Source organism: Simochromis diagramma, unplaced genomic scaffold, assembly GCF_900408965.1.
Source record: "Simochromis diagramma unplaced genomic scaffold, fSimDia1.1 OVJJ01000669.1, whole genome shotgun sequence".
NCBI lineage: Eukaryota > Metazoa > Chordata > Actinopteri > Cichliformes > Cichlidae > Simochromis > Simochromis diagramma.
This window is the reverse complement of record NW_024387458.1, coordinates 2,560,583-2,584,563: the sequence shown is the minus strand read 5'-3', so window position 1 is coordinate 2,584,563 and position 23,981 is coordinate 2,560,583. Positions and strand designations below refer to the sequence as shown.

The 23,981-nt window shown below is 43.5% G+C and overlaps 2 protein-coding genes across 7 annotated transcripts in view; both read left to right on the top strand.

The window, feature by feature from the left end:
- rnf213b (ring finger protein 213b) overlaps positions 1-7,117 on the top strand; it is a 33,133-nt gene extending 26,016 nt beyond the window's left edge. For both annotated transcript variants that reach the window (XM_040014441.1, XM_040014440.1), the window contains exons 51-65: positions 9-43; positions 164-264; positions 365-509; positions 605-761; positions 852-946; positions 1,033-1,281; positions 2,542-2,674; positions 2,779-2,862; positions 3,817-4,000; positions 4,397-4,598; positions 4,678-4,755; positions 4,910-5,107; positions 5,298-5,387; positions 5,744-5,922; positions 6,403-7,117. In XM_040014441.1, the coding sequence (XP_039870375.1) occupies positions 9-43; positions 164-264; positions 365-509; positions 605-761; positions 852-946; positions 1,033-1,281; positions 2,542-2,674; positions 2,779-2,862; positions 3,817-4,000; positions 4,397-4,598; positions 4,678-4,755; positions 4,910-5,107; positions 5,298-5,387; positions 5,744-5,922; positions 6,403-6,541 (2,069 nt within the window). In that variant the 3' untranslated portion in view covers positions 6,542-7,117. The remainder of the gene's footprint in view (positions 1-8; positions 44-163; positions 265-364; positions 510-604; positions 762-851; positions 947-1,032; positions 1,282-2,541; positions 2,675-2,778; positions 2,863-3,816; positions 4,001-4,396; positions 4,599-4,677; positions 4,756-4,909; positions 5,108-5,297; positions 5,388-5,743; positions 5,923-6,402) is intronic.
- Positions 7,118-7,644: 527 nt separating this feature from the next.
- cep131 (centrosomal protein 131) lies at positions 7,645-23,964 on the top strand. 5 transcript variants are annotated; one of them, XM_040014447.1, is made up of 25 exons: positions 7,645-7,799; positions 9,906-10,102; positions 10,189-10,277; positions 12,916-13,027; positions 13,536-13,663; positions 14,021-14,125; positions 14,268-14,447; positions 14,577-14,694; positions 14,818-14,934; positions 15,464-15,659; positions 16,160-16,254; positions 16,335-16,454; positions 16,591-16,786; positions 16,886-16,980; positions 17,085-17,264; positions 17,352-17,543; positions 18,927-19,064; positions 19,142-19,267; positions 19,509-19,625; positions 19,812-19,841; positions 20,242-20,344; positions 21,932-22,133; positions 23,155-23,262; positions 23,428-23,545; positions 23,648-23,963. In XM_040014447.1, the coding sequence occupies exons 2-25, from the start codon at positions 9,917-9,919 to the stop codon at positions 23,822-23,824; spliced, it is 3,228 nt and encodes a 1,075-aa protein (XP_039870381.1). In that variant the 5' UTR covers positions 7,645-7,799; positions 9,906-9,916; the 3' UTR covers positions 23,825-23,963. The 5 variants fall into 5 exon arrangements, with proteins under 5 accessions (XP_039870381.1, XP_039870385.1, XP_039870384.1 ...); XM_040014450.1 differs by lacking the exon at positions 7,645-7,799 and adding an exon at positions 7,850-8,256 and having other exon boundaries at positions 23,648-23,964; XM_040014449.1 differs by lacking the exon at positions 7,645-7,799 and adding an exon at positions 8,319-8,480 and having other exon boundaries at positions 23,648-23,964.
- The last annotated feature ends 17 nt before the right edge of the window (positions 23,965-23,981 follow it).

Genomic DNA, 23,981 nt, shown 5'->3' with positions numbered 1-23,981 from the left:
CATTTTAGCGTGTGCCAACGGGCATGTGTGTTTTGTGGGAGAGGTATGAGCTATTACTCTTTCCTTAATGCTTGAATTAAAAGTAAATTATTTAACAAGTAAAATATTTCAGATTCAACAAAGCAAAAACAAAATTAACCAAAATTCATGTGCTGTCCCATAGTGTGGAAGACCAGTGGTTACATCGAGCTGTCACTGTGGGAAGCCAATCGGTGGAGAACGACATGTCCCAGTGTCTGGATTTACACAGCACACAGTGCAGGGGTATTTCTTTGTTCAGTTAAGCAAACGTGTTACAGTATTTGTCAAATATCTCTCTATATATCTAATATCTGCTTTCCTCCATGTTTGTGTGACATGTCAGAGATCAGACGCGGACAGGACACATTTTAGGAGAAGCTCATCAGCGCTCTGAAGCCCCAGAAAGGCAGATGACGTACGCTCAGTCCTGCATCCTGCGGCTGCTCACGCACCTCTCCATGCTCCAGGGTGCCATAAAAAATCAGAGAGTGAGAATTTACCTGAGTGTGGCTTTGCATATCTGTGGTTTTAAAGGCTTGCATCATGTGATAATACTCCTGTTTTTTGGCGGGGGTGTTTGTAGGAAGTCGGTACATTGATCCACCCCACACCGAATGATGTCTTTAAATTCCTGTGGCAACATCTTGAAAAGGACATGAAGGTTTTGGGGCAGACTCTGGATCAGAACATGGACAACACAGCGATTACAGTTCACCTGATCCTGGCACGATTCCCTGCAGGTGATACTGACTTGACCATGATTGTTAACATGCTGCTTGTAATGTCGCTGTAGAATAAACGTGTTTTAACTGTGCTGAACGTTAACAAAGGTTCCCACAATGCAAGACCCGATCTGTCCTCCAGACAGAGACGGCAGCAGTGGGAGAAGCTTATATGTGATTCTGCCATCAGCCCAGTGCTTCAGGTAAGGAACACAATGTTTTTCAAAGACATGAAAAGACCTTTTGTGCTTCAGATTGATAAAGTTTTGTTTCTTCTGCCTGTTTTCAGGATTTGCAGAAAAATCTGACTGAAGCTCAGAACAGAATTGGAGCTGATGATGGACTTGCTGGAAGCCCTTTGCTGAATCTCCTCTTTGGGGATCCTGGGAAAATGCTGTCCTCCCCCTCTAACTGCCCGACACACCGCTCGTCCTTCTGGACTCTACCCGAGATCATCACAGTGGAGCGTTTTTCTCAGTTGGTGGAAGAAAAACAGGGACAGAGTGCTTTACCTCTCCTCAGCTTGTTTCTTAAGAAGGTATCAGCCATCATCAGGCCGATGTGCACCACATTTCACAGATTTTACCTTAACAGATCAGGTACTGTGAGGATGGCACAACTCTCCCCTAAATTTCACTGAAATCTGCTGAGGAGTGTCAGAGAAAATTCAACTAAGAAGAAAATATCAGAAGTGATCCTGAACGCTTGTCTGTCACAGTAGTTTAGCTGATGATCTGGCGAGAAGTGAATGTCAAGGCAGGTGGAACCAGAGAGGGTGATGCCTCCAGGGATCTACACACAAACAGAGACAAGATGTGCGCAAACACAGAGGGAGAGGGCACAAGACCACAGCAAACAGCACCGGAGGAACAAGACCACTTTTAATAAGACAGCAAAACAGTAGTTTGCTATATTATTGAGTCAGCATGTCAGCATCAAGCTAAGAGTCAAAACAATGTGACTACGCTTTGAGGGCGTTGCATATTCAGCGGTTAGTTCTACACTGAATAAACAATGTCAGGCCTCCTCCTGTTACTCTAAACTGTAAAGCCCTTGTACTCTTTCAGTCTCTTCGATTTATGGCTTTCCTCAGACTCAGGCTACACTATGCAAACAGTGGAGAGGACTTTCAGATGAGAGCTGAAACCTGAAAAAAGTCCAGTTATCTTCAGATCAAATGTTTAACACCACAATGGCCTGGATGACTGAGAACATACACAGGAAAGCAAGCCGTGAATATTAATGCCCATTGCGTTAACAGGCTTTACACAGTATTTCCCATGTTTGCTGTTAGGGTGTTGAATCATAGCACTGATCTCTGTGCAAAGATCTGAGGTAAAGACCTGAGAACATTACAGAGAGAAACCCAACAGTTGTCTTTGAGCAGCAGTTAGTGACAATGGGGAGTAAAAAAAACCCAAAAAACTCTTAAGGCGGGGCAAAAGGGGAAAAGAAAGCATATGCCAAAACGTTAAGGACAGCAACAGCAAGAGCATACTTCTGCAAAGGCTGAAAATCCCCCCACACCATTAAGTCTCTGAATCCAAAAGCATATCTGGATACTGTAATGTTTTTTGGGAACATCAGGAGGATGTCTCTAAATGTGTCCTATTGGGTCGAGCCCCATATCCAGAGAAGCTTCGTGCATATCCATTTATTTATTATTTATCACCTGGCTAAAAAAAAAGAGTCGACTGTATAACCTCCTTGTCTCGGGGTATAATAAAATTCTCTGAGGTTAGTGGAGCCATTAACTTGCAGAAGAAAAGCTGACGCTGGCTTTGTGTGTTTTTCCCAGATTCACTGTGTGCGGCAGTTACATCACCTTCCTGAGCTGGCTGCTTTACAGTCTGACCTGCTGAGGGTGTTTCCTCTGGCGTCACACTCCACACCGCAGACTATTGCGCAGAGGTTACAGCAGATACCAGCAGGTACATCGGCCTTTCATCTGTGACTGATCAACACCAGCAGCAACATAACACAGACACAAACACACTCACAGACACAAACTGAATTCTTGTGTCATCCTCACTAGGGTACCAGAAGAAGATGCTGAGTGAGAGAGTGGGCAGATTCATCACAGTGTGGAACTCCCTCAGAGCAGAGGTGGCAAACAACTGTAAGCATCTGCATGTCTGCTTTAAACCCAAGCAACGAATCTCCATCTGATGATTATCAGTGTCGTTTATTTTATTTTATATTATAAACTGAATGCATATCCACCAATTTTATATATAAAAAATAACACTTTATCAAGCAAAGTCTCATTTAGAGTAAACATAAAGATGTAACTAGGTCCAGATGTGCTTCATAATAGAAAAATAATCACACACTGGCACATATTTAAACATATTTAAAGCTCAGTCACATGATTACTAAAAAGAAGTGAAGTGATTGTTGGGGTGTTTATTGAGTGTCAGAGCAGTTTTCAGTTCCAGCACAGTGTTTAATATAAACAGTGGGAAGTCTTCAGTGTTTGGTTTCATAATATTTAGTTAAACGGTGGAAACATTACATTTTGACTTTTATTTTGGAAAATGAAAACCTCAGGTACAGTTGTGTTATTTGATGTCAACATGGTTTGGGTTTAGAGTTCGTATTGCAAGAGTTACTTAATATTTTCGGGGCATCAGTTACTAAAGTGACTCATGAACGAGAAGGAGATTTCTGTCTGGGTGATTGGTTTTCCAAAATCATCACCTGGGCTCATTCTGACAGCCGTGAAGGACAAACAGTCCAGTATTAGGAGACTTACAGTTTACGCAGGCTGGTGGGGCCAAAGAACATCCAGCTCCAGGGAGTACTGGTGGCACTGCTTATTGGGAAGAATGTGAAGTCTTCAGTCTTCATATGATTCTGGTTAATGTGCACATGTGTGACTCCTTTCAAATGAAACAACAAAATGCACAGATGATGAGGGAACACTGTGTTTCTTGGCAGAAAGATTCAGTTGTTTTGGGAAGATGTCAGAGCTACGTGTCAAAAATAAATTCGACTTAAAGAAAGAAAGATGTTTTCATTCAGCCGAGCCGCTGTGTGTTGTTTCATTCTTCTGACTTCTGTGTGTATACAGCAGCAGACTTGGGTGTGGATGTGAACTTGTGTGAGAGGGAGGTGACAGCCGAGAGCTCTGGGGAGTTTCTGACTCCGAGCCGACACGGCCCGGGGTCCGTTCTCCAAACTCTGGTCGACTTCCTGTCGGAGACTCACAACAGCCTGGTGAGAAAGGCCAGGCGAATGAGCGGCACCGAGGACAGGTCAGTCCAACATCAGCTGCAGAGGCTCGTGGGCCACAAGACTAAATCAAAGTGCCGTTTTCTTCTCAGCTTCCTTAATTAAATAACTGTTAAATTACAGCATAATTGGCAAATAGTCTTTTGTAGGGATCGCACTGAGATGAATTAGAAATCTAACAAGATTCCAGATAACTATATACAATCAATAAAAATAAATGAACAAAATTCTTGTGAATTGCTGCTAGATTTTGGACATTAGCAGGAAAATAACTTGCAAAGTGATGCATGTGTTGCTGTGTACTTCATGCTTCAGAATGATAAAAAACTACATTTTGTCCTCCAGTAACTGATGTAACATCCTGTTAGACCCCCTCTGGCCTCTCTAACTGTTAAAATCTTCTCCTGTTTTTTCCTCAGTGAGTACAGCGTTCCTTTGGAGAGGATATCAGAAACCCAGCTGACACTGTGCCACCCAGAGAGAGAGCTGCTGCCCCTGGTTTTAGCCCATTGCCAGTACACCTTGAAGAAAGGGGGCGAGACTGACAGCAGCTATGACCTGCCAATCATCCAGACCCAACTGGCACGCCGCTTCCTGGCTGGAAAACCACTTATCAAAGCGGTAATAATCTAAAATGCACGTGGATGTCAGGTAAAGCCAAACTCTCTACTGACCTTTTGTCCTCTTTGGTCTAAATCAGGACACCTCGAGGTACCTGAACCGACACCTGCAGGATTTCTCCATGGTTCTAACTGAAGTCAAAAACAAGATTCCTCAGGTAAAACCATTTTACACACTGCTGTTGTTATCTGGAACTGACAAATGCCAGCTGAGGAATGTTCTCACTAGTTCCTGTGAGGCCACTTTGTTCAAGTTAAATTCCTCCCCTGACGTTCCGCTCCTCGGGCCCACTGACAGCGTCTGTCTTGCAGGAACCGCTGAAGGGTTCGGTGAGCAGTGCCCTGAAAACGGTGCTGCGCTCTTACACGGATGTTTGCGATGCTGTGTTTGTGATGGAGATCGGCCTCCGATTCCTCGGGAAAACAGGCGGAGAGCCCCAGGGTCAGCTTTTGTCCTACCTCACTGATTCACTGCAGATGGGCCCGCAGATTTCAAGCACCGTAGCCAAGGTATAATGTTGCAGATCTGCAGCTTTGTCCGCTATGCAAAGAATGTTTTTATGTTTCTGTCTTTGAAAACTTCAATTATTGTTTGAATTTTGACATAAATCTGTTCTGTAAATCTGAAGTATACTTGAGCTGTGACTGAGAGGTGAAAACAACATTTCAAAGGTCTTTTAAAACTTCTGTTTCTATTCAGGGTCTTGGCCAAAGCAAACTGGAGCACAGCATATTCACCTGGCAGCTTCTGACTTGCTGGAAATCAGAGCTGATGCTCAACAGGAAGCAAGTAAGTGTGAAGAAAATCTTAAAATTCAAGGAATGTTCTCGGTGTGCTCGTTATGCAGTGTGCGGCTTCACCAGCGCTCATTAAAGAGCCACAAAACTCCACCCATGGTGACCACACAATTTGTTTTCGAGTCAGTACTGTTACTCGTGACCCCTGCTGGCTGCCAGGGACTGACCCAAACCACACCATGGAGAGTGAATTTTTCGTGGCTGTAATCTGTGGAAAGTGTGCCGTCTGACACGGCAGGCGCCCAGAATCTCACCCCAATAAAAACAGAGAATTATTTTCTCTTTAAAAACTCTCTTGATACCTGAAATCAAGCAGACGGCTACATCTAATTCATGATCGTGTTGCAGGATCCGTTTCAGAAACTGCCGTCTGAGTTCCAGGAGAAGCTTTCGGAAGAGCAGAAGAAAGACCTGAAGGCCTTCCTCGCTGTCACAGACGTCGACACCTTCTCTTTGGAGCTGCATGAAATTCTTCTGCTGAAGACGAGCAGCGCTGTGCCTGACCAGGCTTACCAGCCACACTGGGAGTAAGAGCGTACACATCACAAATGCACCATTTGTGAGATTAGTTGTTGTATGAGGTAACACACCAAATGGTAAAACAACACAAAAACAACAGCGTTATTGATGTTTTTACAGCTGAGATTACCCAACAGCTATTTTTGGACTTTCTTTTTTTCAAAAGTGTGCCTTTTGTTAGCGTAAGATTACCACCCCAGTCTAAAGGAATCCATTGATTGTAGACAGCTTTAATGAGAGTAAAGTGTGGCGGTCTCCCCCCCTGGGATTTGGAGCCTTTTGACTTCCAGGGACAACAGCGTGACCCCTCCAGGCAGCCATCTGTCAGAGGAAAGCAGCTTAAGTTGTGTCCCCTCAGCCACAGGTCATTTCTATTGCAGCAGCAGCAGCAGCTGGGTGGGAAGTGAATGGGAATGCTTAAGGATGACAACAATGGATGCAGTGCTAACAGTTGTTTTCTTCATGTCCTCCCTCCCTGCTGTGTGCAGCATCAGGTCCACCTTAGAGATCCATCTGGAGGTGAAAGACCTTCCACCCCTGCCGGAGCTCGAGTCTTTACCAGAGGAGATCAGGCTGGGACAGAGCGCTGATGTGTGGAGGGCAGCTGTGGAGTTTAAAAGGAGATAGAGAGCAGAAATGTTTCTAGAGTTGGCTGCCACTAATTATTCATTCCACATTATTGGATACGTTGTTATTAAATGTGCCTTCATACGATGTAAATATTGTAAATAATTACAGTTGTTAAATTTCTATTACTTAATTGTGCCACGTGCAATTAGGGAACAAGTTAATGAATAAATGAAGGACCTAATACAGATGAGGTATTTCCCAGCATTTTCACAATCTTTATTTTAAACTTTCATCACATGCAGAGTGATTGGAAGCCATGACAATCACTCGCACACAGAGTATGAAGCATCAGGCGGAAAGCCAGTAAATCAAAGATAATAAAGAAATGTTAGCATGGGAACATGCTCACTTAATTTTAAAGATATTGCACACTTTTATTTCTTCTGTTTTCCTTGAATGCAAAGAATGATAGATTTGGAGATTTAATGCCAAATAAAACAGATTGGGAAAAAAAATGGTCTGAGTCTGTTAGTATGAAGTGATAAATTCTCTTGGTGTGAACACTGCACATTCTTGCTCTAACTGTACAGCTATTGAATTTTATATACAAATTGTAGACACATTTTAGCTCAACTTGAATGTCTGGCTTCTTTCTCACGCTCTTATTATGTAAACCAGACTGCTGAGGGTAACCTGTTATATTAGCCATCACAACCACAAGTACCTAAAAGGTAAATTTATAGTTAATATTTAATAATTGCTTATTAGTTGTTGAAGACTTTGTGCCAGGTCTCTTGCCTTTCCGGTCAGCAATACAAACAAAGTTAGTAGCATGTAATGAATATAAAGAATGAAGCCTTTATTCTGGAGCTGTATTAAAGGAAAACTTTATGTAATGCTAAATTAAGTTGGGTCAGCTCACTCTCAAAGCGTATAACGGTGCAATGTGCGGATTATTTTATAATAATTTAGAGAAAATCTGGTTTTTTCCTTCACGTCTCCTTTTTTGCAATGTCAACCTAACCGTGGTTTGAGACGCGCCCCCCTCCAAGCCCCCTGAAATATGCGCAGCATACAGACGCCTCTGAACTACCAATCAGGTGCAAGAATGAGGAAGCTTTAGTTTGGTTTCCGCCAATCAGAAACGTCGAAGGGAGGCGATTGTCAGTGTTGCCACAGCGATGATGTTAAAGCGTTATATTTGTGCTGTGAGTCAACGGACTACTTTCACTGGTTATCAGAGGATTGTGTTGGGGATTAACTATCAGTGAGGCGTCCTCAGGCTCTCCAGCTATGGTGCCATCCCGCTTTTAAAGTAAGTACTTGACGCTGACGTTATTGCTTTTTACGACGGGCGTTTTTGGCAGGTTGATGGGGCAACATTAAAGGAGTGAACAGTTAGCTCTGACCAGACTTCAGTTAAATAACAGCCGTTTTTATTTCTCTCCAGCTGAGCTACATCAGAGCTTTACAGATTTGATTTGCAAATCAGAAGCAGTGTTTTAATGCTTTTAAAGGGTAAAACAGACAAACACACCGATTTTCACAGGTTTAGCCAACAGGGAGACCAAGCTTACGCAGCTGTAATAACTGCGTTAGCTTAGTGAAACTAACGTTAGCGTGCTGGGGGTTTGTTTTGCTTCAGTTTCTCGTTTGTAACAACCAATAGAGACTTCTGTGGTTGAGAACAGACGTTTGGCTAATGTAGTTAACAAAGGTACACCTGCCGGAGTGTCGGGAGCGAGCATGTTGTAAGAGAGCTGCTCGGAAAGGTAAACATTCACGGTAGCTTCATGCCTCAAACATGCCTTATTTATGGCTAAGTGGGCCGAACCAGTCTAAATAAATAAAAGGTCAAAAAATAATTCACGGTACCGATACTGTCGCGTTATTTATAGCACGACGTTTTAATTGGAGGTATTTAAAACTAACGTGACTGGTGTTATTCTTCATTTGTTGGGGGGCATTGCAGCTGACGTCAGGTGAAGAGTCTCAGGTGAGCACCTGTGGCAGGAAGCACAGGTTGATTGGAGGTGTAATTAAAGATTTGGGATTTTCAGATTCCAAAGTTTGGGAATATTTTTCATAAAAATTGAGATAACTGCGCGACTTTGTTGTGGAAGGTGTTTCGGTATTTTGACCTTCCTTCAGTCCAGTGGTTCTCAAACAGTGCAGGTGGGGAGCAGCTATCATAAAATGACAAGTAAAGTCATTTTGTTTGTTTGTTGGATTCTTTTTTTTAACTGCTGAGTTATTCATCCACGAAGCAGGTAGACACGGTTGCTTTAAAGCAATTACTGAAAGAGAAGAGTTGTGATAAACTCCATCCCACTCATTTCTTAATATTTTGCTCCAGTGACTCAGAATGTCTTGCCATTTTTAAAGTAGTCTTGAACAATAGTTCTCCAGGCTTTCTGAAGGTCGTTCAAATTTTTTCTTTGGGAGTGCATTTCAGCCATTGGACTGTCAAAATTGATAGAATTATGCAGCAGCTTCTGGAAAAAGCCTGATTGGCAGTTGCTTCATTTTGCAGTAAAAGCATATCAGACTCAGAATCACAATCAGAGAGACTTTATTTATCCCCAAGGGATATGGAAAGAAAAACACACTATCATGGCTCAGTCTCCACAGAGCCTGGACATCAGCATTACTGAAGCATTGTCAGATCATTTTGACAGAGAAAGAAAAAGCAGCGAACATCCACAGAAGAGCTTTGAATGTCTTTAAGAAACCCAGAGAACTATTCCTGAAGATGCTTGGAAAAGAGTTCAGGCTGTGCTGAACAATAAAGGCAGTCTTACCAAATATTAACCGTGCAAACTGTTATGGTTGCTTTTTTTTGCCTTTTATCATTGAGTTAAATACTCCTCTAAATCATTCCCCCTTTTTTTTAGTGTAATGATGCAAACTCAACTAATTAATGGCTCTCTGGGAAAAACTTTGCCCACCCTTGATTAAGAGCCTGAGATATCTAAGTGCTTGTTCAATATTATTTAGCAATGTGAGTCTATTTTTCTGTATTCAATCTGCTCAAATGTAAAGCTGTCAGTTGTTAGGATTATGGAAAGAAGCAACAATAGTATTTTACTTCTTTGTGATCCAGACAACTTGTGAAGAGCTGTAAGCGCTTTTCTCCTGTGTAGTAATCCTGGAGTAGGAGTGCATTTTAATTATAAAATTCATGTTATCAATGCAATATTACCACTATGCAGCTGTCCGTCAGGATCATTCGTTAGTTTTCACATCTCTCTCTGTTTTTGAGCTGGTGTAAAAGTAGTGCGTGGTGTTGTTGGTTACCACGGGAAACAAAGCGGCCAGAGGAAAAAATGGCTGTTATTTCCTCTATTGTTGTGGTTTCACACATTGAATCCTCAGGGAAATGGCATTTGTGGCCGACCGTGTCGATTCAACTCTGTTCCAGGTTTTTAAAGGATGCATACAACGCGCAGCCCTTCGTCCATCCCATCAGGTGTCTCAGGAGACGCCCTGGATCTCAGCTTGTCAGGCTCCCAGCTGTCTATGTCCAAAAGGCCCAGCAGTGCGTCGCCGGGGAAATGCTTCTCTCGCTCTGTTTCGGTCTCTGTGGCGGGCGATAGCAGAGGCAAACGCAACACTTTAGTGAGTCACAGATAATTAAATCAGAATGTAGAAATGCTTGTTTCTGAATTCTTCACATAATGTCTGGAATGCTCTTTATTCTGCAGAGCGACACCAGCTTTGGCAGCTCGCGATCCATCAAGAACTTGAGGCGGTCCAACAGCACCACGCAGGTCAACCAGCAGGCCAACATCAGGTACAAACATAGAATCTGGGCACTGTACAATGAAGCACGTTCAACATAGCCAAGATGTCTTTTACTTGCACTTCTGCTGACATCAGCAATCAGGCTAAGCAGTCACGTGATTATGATTATTAATGTCATAAATCAACCCAGCTTTTATCAATCTATCTGTGAGCGCGTTCACATGAAAGGGACGATGTTAGCAGCATCTTAACTGGCAACAGAGCGACTGATTTTAACAAATGAAGATAAACTATTGGAAAAATATGTGGAGGTTAAACACAATACAGACTGAAAGTAACACAACTGCTGCAGGTAAAGCAGCAGGGATGTGAGTGTGTGCAAGAGGGAAAGTATAGTAAGTGCTGCTTGAATGTGTGCGGGCTTTACACAAAGAGCTGCTATCCTAATAAAATTCAGTCTATTTGAAGCCAGGAAGAAAAGCTGAATTTTTAAATTAACAAATTTAACTATTGGTATGACAGCTCCATCATTAAGATAAAGACAGTTGCGTACTCTCTTAAATTAATGTTTAGATGTGCACACAGTCTTAGTTTGTATTCTTTCATTCACAGTGACATTGATGTTGAACAGTCTGTGGGTGAAGAATAAATACAAAAGCAGAATTCAAATAGAGACTTAGCCTACATACATGATTATCAAGTACTTTAGTTACCTTTACTTATCTGGTATTCTATATTGAAGGACGGAGAAAATAAAATTGTTTGTAGCAGCAGAAAAAAGCAAAGCTTCACCAAAGAACGCAGAGAAAGGAAAAGACGTCTGAGGGACTTTCCAGGAGAGGTGATGCTGTTTTCTGGAGAACTGATTATGATTTGATGTTTGATGATTTCTTATCTCAGTAATACTGTGAACCAGAGCAATGCACCCCAGTAAGAAGTGCGTTAAACCTGGAGTTATCTGGATAAGCTCCTGCTCCTTATTACAAACCTCTGTCGGTAATAGCACACTGTGACTGTCCGGCATTTGCAGCCTTGAATTTTTTATTTCCTTATCTCTGACATTGACAATCTGCAGTTTATACAGAACACTTTGTACTGAGACACATACTCTGCTAATCAGCCTGGGAAAACCTGCTTTTGGGCTCTGTTAGATCATCAAGCATCATTCCACTAACGCACAAGATCTGAAATCTGAAGGTCATGTTTGTAGTCAAAAAGAATGCGTACATCTTAGATAATGTGCAGGCTTGAAGCCGTGTGTGTCTCTTTCACCTTTGCTCTTTAAACCAAAGTGTCTCTCTTCAGCGAGCAACAGCTGGCAGCCCTGAAGCTCCAGCAGCTCGGACAATGGGAATTTTGGCGCGCCGGCTCTTGCATGATAAAGAGCGGAGGGGTGCCGGGTGGCTGTTGCTGGGGGTTGCAGGGTGCATAGACTCGCTTTGTCCCTCATTAGAGGGGGAGGGCTGGTACCTCTGGGGTCAGGTTACCCCCTTCCACAAGGACACAGTGAAAGGAGAAGAAGTGTGTGTGCATGCTGTGGTTGCATTGTGTGGCAGCTGCCGCCCTCCCCTTCCTGCCTCTGAGGATGCAAAGCTGAGGGGCTTTAAATGTAAAGACATACTAAGCACTCCCCTCACCCTCCAAAAGTCTCCAGAGTCCTTTTCGGACTGTCATTGGGTCACTCGCCAGCCCTCTCCCTCTCGGCTGCTTCCTCCTCCTAAAGCAAAAAGTAAAGGAATGTGCAGCCTGAATAGTGTTGTCAGATTTCTTTTCATTGGCCAGCTGGCTTCAGCCCCCTCCCTCACAGACACACACGCTCATTTACACACTTACACAGACGGAAACACCAGCAGAGGCCGGGCCAGACAGGAGGTCACCCTACATCTGTGCCTCACGACGGACAGCTTGGTGCATAAAGCTATTTGAAGGCTGCATGATGAGCCGTGGGATCAGCATATGCATGCGTTTACATGGGATCCATAACCCAGCCCATACTCCCCCCAGCAGACGGTCAGTTGCTGCATATTGAATTCCAGCGCTTGGGGCTACAAGAGTAAGGATGAGACGCGTTTCTGCAGCTGTCATTACAACATTTATCACAGAAGCTCCCACTAAAAGCCACAGCTCAAGTTTCTGCTTTGTGTCACTGCTAAGCCCCCGTGCTGCACCCAGATAGTGCTTTCAGCCACATTTAATGATGTTTTCAAGACTTTTTTGGCTTACGGGTAACATTTGAGTCTTTTAAAAATAGCAAAAAAAGCAAAATCAAGTAAAGCTGCAGGTCGTGGAACCAGAACCGCAGTTCAGTTCACAATTCTTGACCACTCTTTAAACATTACAGCTCTCAACCGACTAGCATTCTTAACCAGGTATTAATAGCCTGATATCATTATTTTGGGAAGTTGAGTCTACGAGTGTACGTTCGTGCCAGATTTAACCGATTTTGCTCTAATTTGCACATCATGGCACACCCGTAGCTACATTACTGTTTTTTTATTTTGTCCAAACAGAAATAAAAATAAAATCGTGGTGACAGTCGCAGTAATGCGTCATGTTACAATGATAAAGTAATGTGAGCACTACTTCATAACACTCTGTTCTCAGTGGTATCCTTCCATGCAGATGTTCTTTCTGATATCATCTGTCTGTGTTTGTGGTCGAACTCCTGCCTGGTTTGTTTTCCTCAGTGAGGACCAGAGGGAGGACTACTTGGCCCTGTTTGACAGCAGCTCCGATGGACGCAAGAAGTTGGCGAGCCTGAGCAAGACCTCGCCAGACAGAACCACATGGAACATCCTGGTATTTACCTTCGATCTTATTCCCACTCTGTCGTCATATTTACACCTTTCATAGAGGAATTATTTACCGTGGCTCGCTGCAGGTTTCTCTTCTGCCAAAGTTTTATTTTGACAAGTTTGTCAAGTTTTCCAACTGATGTATTCATAAAAAACTACAACGTACAGTACTGCTATAACTCCACAACGGTCCGACAGGGATTCTCGTCTGGAAATGTTTGAATGCTGAAGACGTGATGAACACAAAGAGTGCCGATAAAAAGCTGATGAATGAGACGAAGCACTGAGGCACACTGTAAGGACAAGATCAAAGGCTGGAGACACTTGAATCTTGAAAAATGGTTGAAACAGTACGGCTTTACAAGCAGATACATTTCAGTTATTTGGCAGCTGAAGTAACCAGTAACAATGTTTAATGAACTCTTTGTGTCTTTCCAATCATACACACTTTCTAGATTGTCGTGTTTTGCAGTATTTCAGGGTGTAATGACCGTTTGTTTTCCACCGTTAAGGACGACCAGCCGAGAGCTTTCCCCCCGCACTCGAGCTCCCGCAGCACCGGCAGCGTGGACTCTCCCACCAGCCTGAAGAAACGAGAGCCTGGCATCGCTCTGGCTGCCAGCTTCACTGCCAACAACAGGTGGGCCTCGTCTCCCACACACACACACACACACACACACACACACACACACACACACACACACACACACACACACAATAGTCCAGGTGTCTCCTTGCATTGCTGAATTCTCAATGTTTAGCCGCTTCTCGTATTTCATACCTGTTGATCACAGCAGCTGATATTTCCTCAGAAAATTCCACCCACACAGAATATTTCTTCCATGAAATATGTCAGGAAAAAAAATCCTGCGTGGGCTGAGATTGTAATTGGATAAGAATATGTCTTAGTTATTTTAATGCCTGTGGGAGGATGAAGTGGGGAAAGATGAGCTGATGAGTCTGATTGTCCTGTTTTGGTTTTGTTATTTTTGCACAGGAGCAACAAGGGAGCTGTGGGTAACTCCGTCACCACCATCTTACACAATAACTACTCGGAGAAGCCGCTCACACCTAAGAGCTCCAACCAGAAGCCTTCTTTCAAGTATGTCCTGAAATCAAAGAGCTGCTCCCTCACACAGCTTCAGTGACACGTCGTCGATTATCTTCACGTTTACAGTCCGCTTTGCGTCTCGATTAAATTGCAGGGCAGTTTTTAAGTTTTTTATTTTCCGTTTTTCTTTCAGTAACATCCTGAAAGCCACAGCGAACGACGAGGTGTCGCTGGAGAGCGGCTCCCTCACTAAGTCCCAGAAAAATTTCTCCACCACCTCCCCCGCCTCCAACAACAAATCCCCAGTGACAGCTCAGCGCGGCAGCCCTGTCCTGCTACGGAGGAGGGAGGTGACAGAGGAGGAGGCTGAAAGGTCAGACCCACATGACAGTGTTCTCACTGTGTGAGCTGCTCTGTTGTTTTTAGTCTGGGCGACCTGAAAGTATTGGTAAAACTGACGTTTGTCCAACAAACCACAAGCACTTCTCTTGTGTATCTGCAGGTTTATTCAGCAGGTGAATCATGCGGCGGTCACTATTCAGCGCTGGTACAGACACCATGCCAAGAGGCGACACGCTAACGAGGCAGCGCTCAAACGCATCCTTGACAGTAAAAGAAAGGTATCTATGTGCCCCTGCAGGCTGTCTCACAGCTCCCCTTTTATTCGGCGTAACATTAACTGGGTTTGTCTTTCTCCTTGTTTTGCGGCTGCGCTGAAACAATCTGCATCTCTCCTGTCGAAGGAGTGGGAGGAGAGAACAGAGGAGGAGAGGCGCCTGGAGCAGCAGCAGAGGAAGGACGAAGACAGGAAACGGATTCGTGAGGAGAAGGCTCGTCTTGCCCGCCTCGCTGCCATCCAGGTGCTCACCTCTGATTACACAGCATGTGGTTCCATAAAGTTATGAGACTGAAGCAGAACAGCCTCAGATAGCTTTAATCTTGGATGTTATATTTTATAATGCAACTGTGAAACATGTTTCGTTGGACCTTCGTAGTAAAGATTTTCATTTAAAAACTGCAATAGCAACCACAGACTGTATGTCAAAGATGGCTGTCGCCACTGTGAGGTCACCCATTGGTTTAGGACTCAACATTAGTGCTTTTGCTGTAAAGTTGGACATTTTAAAATTGGAGTCTGTGTACTGAGTTGTTTTCATAGCCAGCCTCGATTATTGGATTTTTGGCACTAGCTTCATTTTTTCTGGCCTGCTGTTTGCTGTTGGATGTTATGCAACTGTGTAAAACTAAGAGCACCGTGTCTATATCTGAAAGGAGGCTTTGTGGATCCAAGTCTACTTTGTAAAGACATTGATTGTCACTTTGTGTCTTGAGTGCTGCACAGTTTTATCATCAGCATTACGTTTATCTCCCCCTGCTGGTCTGTTACAGGAGCTGCAGCAGAAAAGAGCTCACAAGGCTGCAGCGGACACACAGCACGCAGCAGAGGCGGAGCCTGAAAACCTGAGGCAGACCGCCGTGGTAGGCCGAAAGAAACTGCCCAAGATTTCCCCGACCAACAAAAGTCCAGCCTCACCGAGCAACAACAGCCCGATGTCGCCCACAGATGTTAAGACCAAGAACACAGGTCCACATTGTTTCACTTTGCAGTGGAATATTTCTTATATAGTGCTTTTCTACTAACATGTCTCATTCATACACACGTTCATAAAAGGCCTTTTTCCTACATCTGAGTGCTTTCTATCAAACATTCACACTCAGTATCTTTCAGTATCGCGGTTCTCGAGCAGCAGGGGTTGAACCGCCATCTTTCCAATTAGTAGATGTCCTCCTCCACCTGCTGACTCCCACATAATTACTGTTAATGTGTTTGCAGCTCATTTTAGGACACAGTGTCTCATTATTTTTCATTAACAAATATTATAGGAAGTAATTTATATTCAGTGGAAAATCCAATGTAGTCTTTAAAAATATACAGCGTATAAGAGCCCCGGTTGTTGTTATTCAGCACTATAATGCAAATATTACAGCTACCTACAGTCTTGTCTGATTGCCAGGAGAGTGTTATGAGTAAGCATGAATAAAGTAGCAGTAATATGTTTATTGATTTATTGTTTGTTTCCACAGACTCTAATCTGAATGTTGTGGCTGACTTGGGTGATCTGACCTTCAGAGCCATTTCCCCAGCTTTGTCCAATCACAGAGGCTCTCAGTGCTCCCAGGTACCTGCTTAGCTCTCCAGGTAATCGATTCTTTGTCTTCCTTGTATTGATATGTTAAATAAATATTTTTGGGTTTGCAGGAGGACAGAGCAGAGGAAGACAATTCCCAGGAGCCACATCAGACAAGTGAGAGGAAACCGATCCGTAAGGAGAAAGCTCGCCTGATCCGCCCCACTGCTACCAAAACAAACACGCCTGATGTACGTGCTTTGTGGTAATCCCTACTTGAGTGTTTAAGTGATGTTTTAAATGAAAATACTATTTGTATAGTCGTGATGTAAAAGTCTCCCTCTGTTTAAAAGTTGTCCTTTGTCTCCCTCTGGTGGTGTGGCACAGGGACCGCAGCACATAAAAGTGCAGCAGGCCGCAGAGACGCAGCACACTCTGGAGGTGGAGTTGGAAAACTCGAGGCAGACTGGTGTGGGAGGACGTAAAAAAACGCCCAAGATTTCCCTGACCAACAAAAGTCCAGCTTCACCGAGCAACAACAACAACCCGATGTCGCCCACAGATGTTAAAACGAAGAACACAGGTCTGTGATGTGTGTCTCGGTCCCAAAAGACTTTATTAAAGACTGAAACGAAATTGAACTACGTTGCATTTAACATAAATAGTGTCTTTGTTTCCACAGACTCTAATTTAAATGTTGTGGCTGACTTGGGTGAGCTCAGCTTCAGAGCTGTTTCCCCAGCTCTGTCCAATCGCAGAGGTTCTCAGTGTTCCCAGGTAAAAATGAAAATTTCCAATATTCCTTGTTTTACCGTGCATTTTCTGTTGCTAATTCTTGCATCTGATCATTTTTAAACACATTTGCTCTGTTTGTGCTCCAGGAGATCCTGCAGAGGTCGGTGAGCGTGGAGGACCAGAGGCAGGGAGCCTCGTCCAGCAGGGCTCAGTCTAAAACCACCCTCAATGAGCTGCTGGACACCCTAAAGCTGTTGGAGGAGGAGCCGGAGAGGCTGTCGGAGCCGAAGTGCTACCGCAAAGAGAAATACGCCTGGATCGATGAGGTCAGCGCGTTATGTTGCACTAATTTTCATGGTTTTTCTTGTAAGAAATATTGTGAACTAACAATGACGCTGTGGCTGTAATTAAAGGACGGGGACTCCAACTCTTTGACCACTGATAACCTGGAGCGTCACGGCCAGCTGAGCCACCACCCTGCGCTGCCAGATGGGGGCGCCCTGCTCTCTGAGGCCAAGCTGCAGAGTATCATGAGCTTCCTGGATGAGATGGAGAAGTCGGAGCAGGAGAGGCCACGCTCTGTCACCTCAGGATCACACCGAGAGGTCAGAGTTTATTGGCTAAAGCGCCACAATGTACTTCATTTAGCAAACTGACACAGATTTGAACGTTTCTGACCAGTTTGGGTTCTTAAAAGGTTTGATTTAGAATATTTACAGTTTTTTCTGAATGCTTAAACCCTAACTGTGATTCCTGTAGCACAATTTCTAAAACTATTCAGACTTATAGCAAAACCACTCACTGAGTTTGCAAAACCAAAAGCACAAAAACTGCTTTGCACTCAGTTTGCAATTTTGTAACACACACTTTGCAAAACTGTAGGCACAATTCACTGCACAACACTCAATTACCAAATTTCCAACACACTCCTAGCAAAAGTATACACATGTATGGCTATCATTAACACTAATTTGCCAACTGTCTGGCACACTGTCACATGTGAAAACTGTTTTAGATAAGTAGTCCACTTTGCAATCAGCCTAAGCACTATGAACAGGCCACAGGTAAGCTGTCTATGTGGAGTACAATGGAAGGAGCAGTAAGAGTGAGAATCAGAGGAGGCCGAGGGAGAGGACGTGGAGGTGAAGAAGTTGGAGGAAGAGGACGTGGAGGAGCAAGAAGAGGACGAGGAGAGGAAAGAGGAAGGGTAAGAAGAGTAAGAAACAGAATAACTGATGACACCAGAGCTACAATAGTGGACCATGTCATCAACCATGGGATGACCCTGAGGGAAGCTGGCCAACGTGTTCAGCCTAAACTGAGCCGCTACACTGTGGCAAGCATCATTAGGACATTTCGAAATGAGAATCGGTAAGTACAGTCACTTTGCACTAAGATTTGTAGCACTGGATGGATCTATAACGGAAGTATGAGCTCAAACTGACATGGCCTACCTTGTGCACAGAGAAAGCAAAAGCCAGATGTGTTTTTCATTCATACCATCAGTGTGTAGTTGGTGAATTGTGTGCTTAGTAGATGATGGCTTGTGTGTACTGTTTGATACGGAAACACCATTTTTACAAAGGTGTGAAGAGTTAATCTAGCTGTGTTTGCTTTTGCAAGAGAACTAAAATGTTTTGATGATTGGGTGACAGGTTTTCTTATTTGTGTGAAAGAGTTTTGCAAAATTAGCCAATAGTTACAAAAAATGTGCTTAAGCAATCAGAAAAAACTGTAACAGAACAAAACATGTATTATGTTTAAGTAAAGGAAACACAGTTAGGTATACTGGTTAAAAAATAACCATAAATCTCTGTGGGCTGAGAATAAACAGACCGTGACTGTGTGCAGGTGTTTTTCCCTATAATTGCTGAGGACCATCTAATTAAGCCAGCCCTTTAAATTTATGGATAGATGTTCTGTGAGTCTGTCCCTGGTTGTTTTATCTAAAACTGAAAGGTGACATGTTGGCTTCGCTGTGCTTTCAGGCTGTTTTGTCTGAGGAGGAGCTGGCCGGTGTTGAGCAGGCGTCGGCCACTGCTGCCGAACTCACCGGCTCCATGATGAGGATCAAACTGGAGCTGGAGGAAAAGAAACGCACCGTCAACATGCTGCAGACCGCTCTGGTGGGAGAGATTAACACTTGTCGCTGTTTTTACCTGCTTTGGATGGTCGCGCTTACAGCTCGTGTCATGTCTGTCAGGCCCAGCAGAGGGAGCTGACGATAAGACACGTGAAGGAGACGGAGAGGGAGCTGAGCAGGAACTTCCAGCTCCAGAAGGAACAATATGAATCCACCATCCAGAGACACCTCACCTTCATCGATCAGGCATGCACTCGTTTCGTCTTTGTTATTAATTTACGTGGTTTCTACTCGAATATTTTCAAACCTTGTTTGTATAATCGGGCCAATAAAGGTTGATGTTGGTCCAGACAATGATGAAGCAATACAGCACACGTGCAAAGAGTTGGTAGACAAGATGGGCTTGTCTCGACGGTCTTCGATGTTTTCCTGTTGAGTGTTTCAGTGTTTTTTAAACATCACATCTGAAAAATGTTTGTTTCTTCAGCTCATCAATGATAAAAAGGCTCTGAACGAGCGCTGTGAAGGAGTGGTGGGAGAACTGAAGCAGGTGGACCAGAAGTACACCAAGAAGATCGCACAGATGCAGGAGCAGCATGAAATGGTAAGAGAGGTCCCGAGCGCTTGTGCAGATCTCTCCTGCCTCTGCTTTGCCTCCTGCGTGACTATGTCGTGCTTTCTTGCAGTGCTGCTTTTGTTTAATTTTCTCTTTTCTCTCTATTTCCCCTCCTTCTTCTTCTTTACTGTCTTTCTTTCTTGTCTGTACACGTGTTTTGTTTCCTGCTTTTAGGTGTGGCAAATTCTCGGTCCCTTGTGCGAGGTAACTTTTTTCCCCTCTTCTAACTTAGTCATCTTTGGAACAGTCGTTTCCTTCATTCTTCCATCATTTGTCATTTCATTTTTCCACACACTGTTTCTCTTGGCCAGTCTGTTTGCATGTGAGTCTCTTTCATTTATCTACATTTTACATTCAGATGAAAAAGCTTACACTTCTTGATGTTATTTAAGTTTTTCTTTGCCGAAGATTTTAACCCTACTTTTCCTTTTATTACCTTTCACCATCGCTGTCCCAGTGTCAAAGTCCCCTAAGAGCAGCCTACTTTGTTTAGAAAGACAGATACTGTGCTGCTTGTGTATTAAAGATCTTCATCATTTTGGTGGCGCTCAATTTTGATACCATAATTTTACCTTCTCCCCTTCCCGACTCCCTCGCTCAACAGGAGATCAAGAAGTTAAAAGACCTGATGAGTGCCACGGAGAAGATCCGACGGGAGAAATGGATCGATGAGAAAACCAAGAAGATCAAAGAGATCACAGTCAAAGGTAGCGCAGACAGAGCCTGGAAATCTGAGCTTACAGCAGCTTTACCAAAGCGCTGCTCAAACACACAAGGGAAAGAGGAAGAATGCACCCTGCTCCAGGAAGACGTTTTGTTTTTATCAACACTTTTGTTCACTTTATATCAAGAAAATAAATATTTCTGATTCCATGATTTTAAATTCACATATCGCCTTTTACTCATTCAGATTTCATGAGATCTGAAACACAGTTTCCTGACAAAGGTATCAGACGGTGTCATGGAATTTATTCCCATTTATAGCACCAAATCACAACAACAGTCGCCTCAAAGCTCTTAATAATTAAGGTAATTATTAAGAGAAACCACAACCATCAGATGACCCTTACATGCACTTTGGCAACAGTGGGAAGGAAAAAATCCCTTTTCAACTTACCGGTTGAGGCTGACAGGAGGAAGACAAGACGAACAACATGTGTGGATATATATTCATATATGTAAAAGCTCTGTTTTGGTTTAGTCTCAACAGGCCTTCAGCTTTTCTTCTGTGCTGATAAAGTCTCAGACTTTTCACGTCCCTGAACTTTGCAGGTTAATGTTGCTACGCACTCCAGAGATTCCTCCTGCTTAGCACCTGTTATATCACAAGTGCACAATATGACAGCAAAAACATAAGCAAACAGTGTAATGAAAGCAGCACTTTGCATTCATTTGCATTGAGATTATTTATCAATCAGTCTATTATGCTGTTTAACAAGATACCAACAGAGGGCGCTCCACTTTGAACTTGAAGGCCACAGTCAGCTTCAAAACTGGTAGAAACTATTTGAGTTCATTCATGTTCTGGTTTTGATTTGAAGCTGGGAACATAATTATTTTCTCTTTATTTATTTAGAGAGGTGTGGTAAATATTAGCTTGTAATGCCTTGCATCGATATTTGTAATATAACAGTCTTTTTCACTGTTGAGCTCTGCAGTGGTTCATGTCGGACAATTAGCTTTATGGAGGCTAATTAAAAAGGTAATACTGATTTAATTAGATCGTTTAATGTCAAGGAACCTCAGAGTGCACGAAAGTGGACTTACAGTGGACCAAAAAAACGACTTTAGTAAGGATGTCTTGCTCTTTGCCAGTAGTCTCACACAGCCTCTGGTAAAATTATCTGCTGTCTGCTGGGTCCAAGGTGTGGCCTTTCATTTACTTTGGCATAGTCAGAGCTGTATTATGTGCTTGACAGTTACCAGACAAATGCTGGTAAATAAACTAAGTAGTGCAAACACAGCAGTTGTTCTGTGTGTAGCTTGGATTATGGGCAAAATGAACAACAGTTTCCAAAAGCTGACCGTGCTGTTCCACTGCTCTGTCTGCTGTGGGCCGCTTCCATGAAACGTCACAGGCTGTTGTCAGCCAGAGCTGATGAGGCGTTTGTGGCAGGCCCGAGGGTGTAGAACTGTATTTCAGAGGCATTTCTCTCCTGTGTTTGCTTCTACTTCACTAACACGTTCAGGTTTTTGATTAAAGAAGTGAATATTAAAAGTTTGTCCTGTGAGCTTTAAACATCGTGCAGACCCTGTCCATCTAAAGCTCGAACATTTTTTCTTCCTCCTCTCAGGCCTCGAGCCCGAGATCCAGAAGCTGATCTCTAAACACAAACAGGAGCTGAAGAAGCTGCGGACGCTCCACGAGGCGGAGCTGCTGCAGGCGGACGACCGGGCCGCTCAGCGCTACGTCCGGCAGTGCGAGGACCTCCGTCAGCAGCTGGAGAAGGAGAAGGAGGAGCAGTGCCAGAGAGAGCGGGAGCTAGCCAAACAGAGGTGGGCATGTCACAGTATATACTCTGTCTACCTGCCCAAGGCTCTCTATGCTCAAAGAGAGAACATCAGCATTAAACTGTCTTGGAATCAGTTTTCAAGACTGCATGAATTTCCAGCACACAATGTTTTATAAACTTTTAGATCAGGCATTTATGGGGGTGACATTCAAACCTTGGATTAGAGAAGATCTGAGGCAAGAAACAACATCCAAAATGCCCTTTTCTTCTTGTGCTTGTGCTACAATCAGCTGACTAACACGTGTTCTATATTTTGATAAATTTGACCCCATTTTGTTTTTAAAATAAGGTAAAACCTTCTTTAGCTACAGTCCTCGTGATTTCCTTTTGGTGAAAGGACAAAACCTCTTTCATGGGCACCAGTGCTTTTATATGCAGGAAAGCCCTGCTAATGCAACAGCATCATTAGGCATTAATACTTCCACTAATCCTTTCCTGTTTTTATAGTTTTAAATGGATTAATGAGATACATTAGCTAATCTAATGGTTGTAGCGCACACCAATAAAAACATCTCAATGCTGCAAAAAAGCCCTCAGTCAGCCCTTTGCTCATGCAGGGAGTCAGTGCTGGAAATCCTGAAGATGATGGAAAATGCAAACTTGGAACAATGGGCTTTCATTTGGTACAAAAATGAGACTTTTGTTTCCATTTTACATTAATTAAATATTAAAATAAACTCAGACATTCAGATCAATGTGCTTACATTAAAAAAAGGTGAATTTTATTTACTTACGCAGGTTTAGTTTTAAATTTAAGGTGAAGTCCAGCTGACGTGAAGATGGCCTTCCATCATTAAAGTTTACTCTGCATGTTGCTGATGAATATCTTTAGTGTTCACATGGTTCAGATGAGAGACAAAATAAAGATTCTGGCTTTTCATGTTACTCACATCATGGCACACACCAGTCCACGTTAGCAGCTGTTTCTTAATTAGACGCCTGCGTGTTTTCCAGGCTTTTGTGCAGATTTAGTCATCGTCTGTGTTTGTGTGTCTGTCTCTCAGATATGAGAAGCAGCTTCAGGAGGAGGAGGTGTCTCTGCAGCAGCAGCGCAGGCGTCTCTACAAGGAGGTCGCTGATGAGAAAGAGAGGCTGGCCCAGCTGGCTGCAAGGTAAGGTCAAAGGTCAGGTTTATCTGCACGAGCTATTTTAATGGATCTTTACAGGATCCTTTCCCATATAACACATCCTTAATGAGTCAACAGTTTTTTGGCATATGGGATGAGTGTTGATGTTTCTGTCCATCTCCAACGCACTGGTTTGTGTTTGTGTCACAGGCAGCGCGCTGAGCTGGAGGATCTGCGGCGGCAGTTGGAGGAGAACAGCTCTCTGGCTGGACGAGCCCTCAAAGAAGAGCTGGACAAGACCAGGGAGGAGCAGGAGAGGAGACATCAGGTGAGGACACTGCAGAGCCGCGTCAAGAAATAAGTCTGCGTTCTATCAGCATCACGAGCATCCATCTGAAAGTCTCACGCTGAGTGTTGTTTGTGCGTTTAGGTGGAAATGAAGGCGTTACAGGAGCGTCTGGACATCGAAAAGCAGACGTGGGAAGAAAACTACAAGAAGAAAGAGGTTTGTGCAGCCTTGTGCTGTATCTGCTCTCATTCGCTTCTTCTTTTCTTCAGATTGAAGTGTGGCTGCTGTATACTCTGTCAGTGGGAAGTGTTTGACTAACTGACATGTAGATATCTAGGTTACCTTCTCTTGCTTGTTTGCCTGGGATTATTATCCCTTCCCTTTCCTTTTTCCAGTTTGTGTATCAGTTTCAGATAGAAATGTTGAAATGTGCGTGTCACAACACAGGAATGTGGCAGGTTTCCAGCTGAACCTA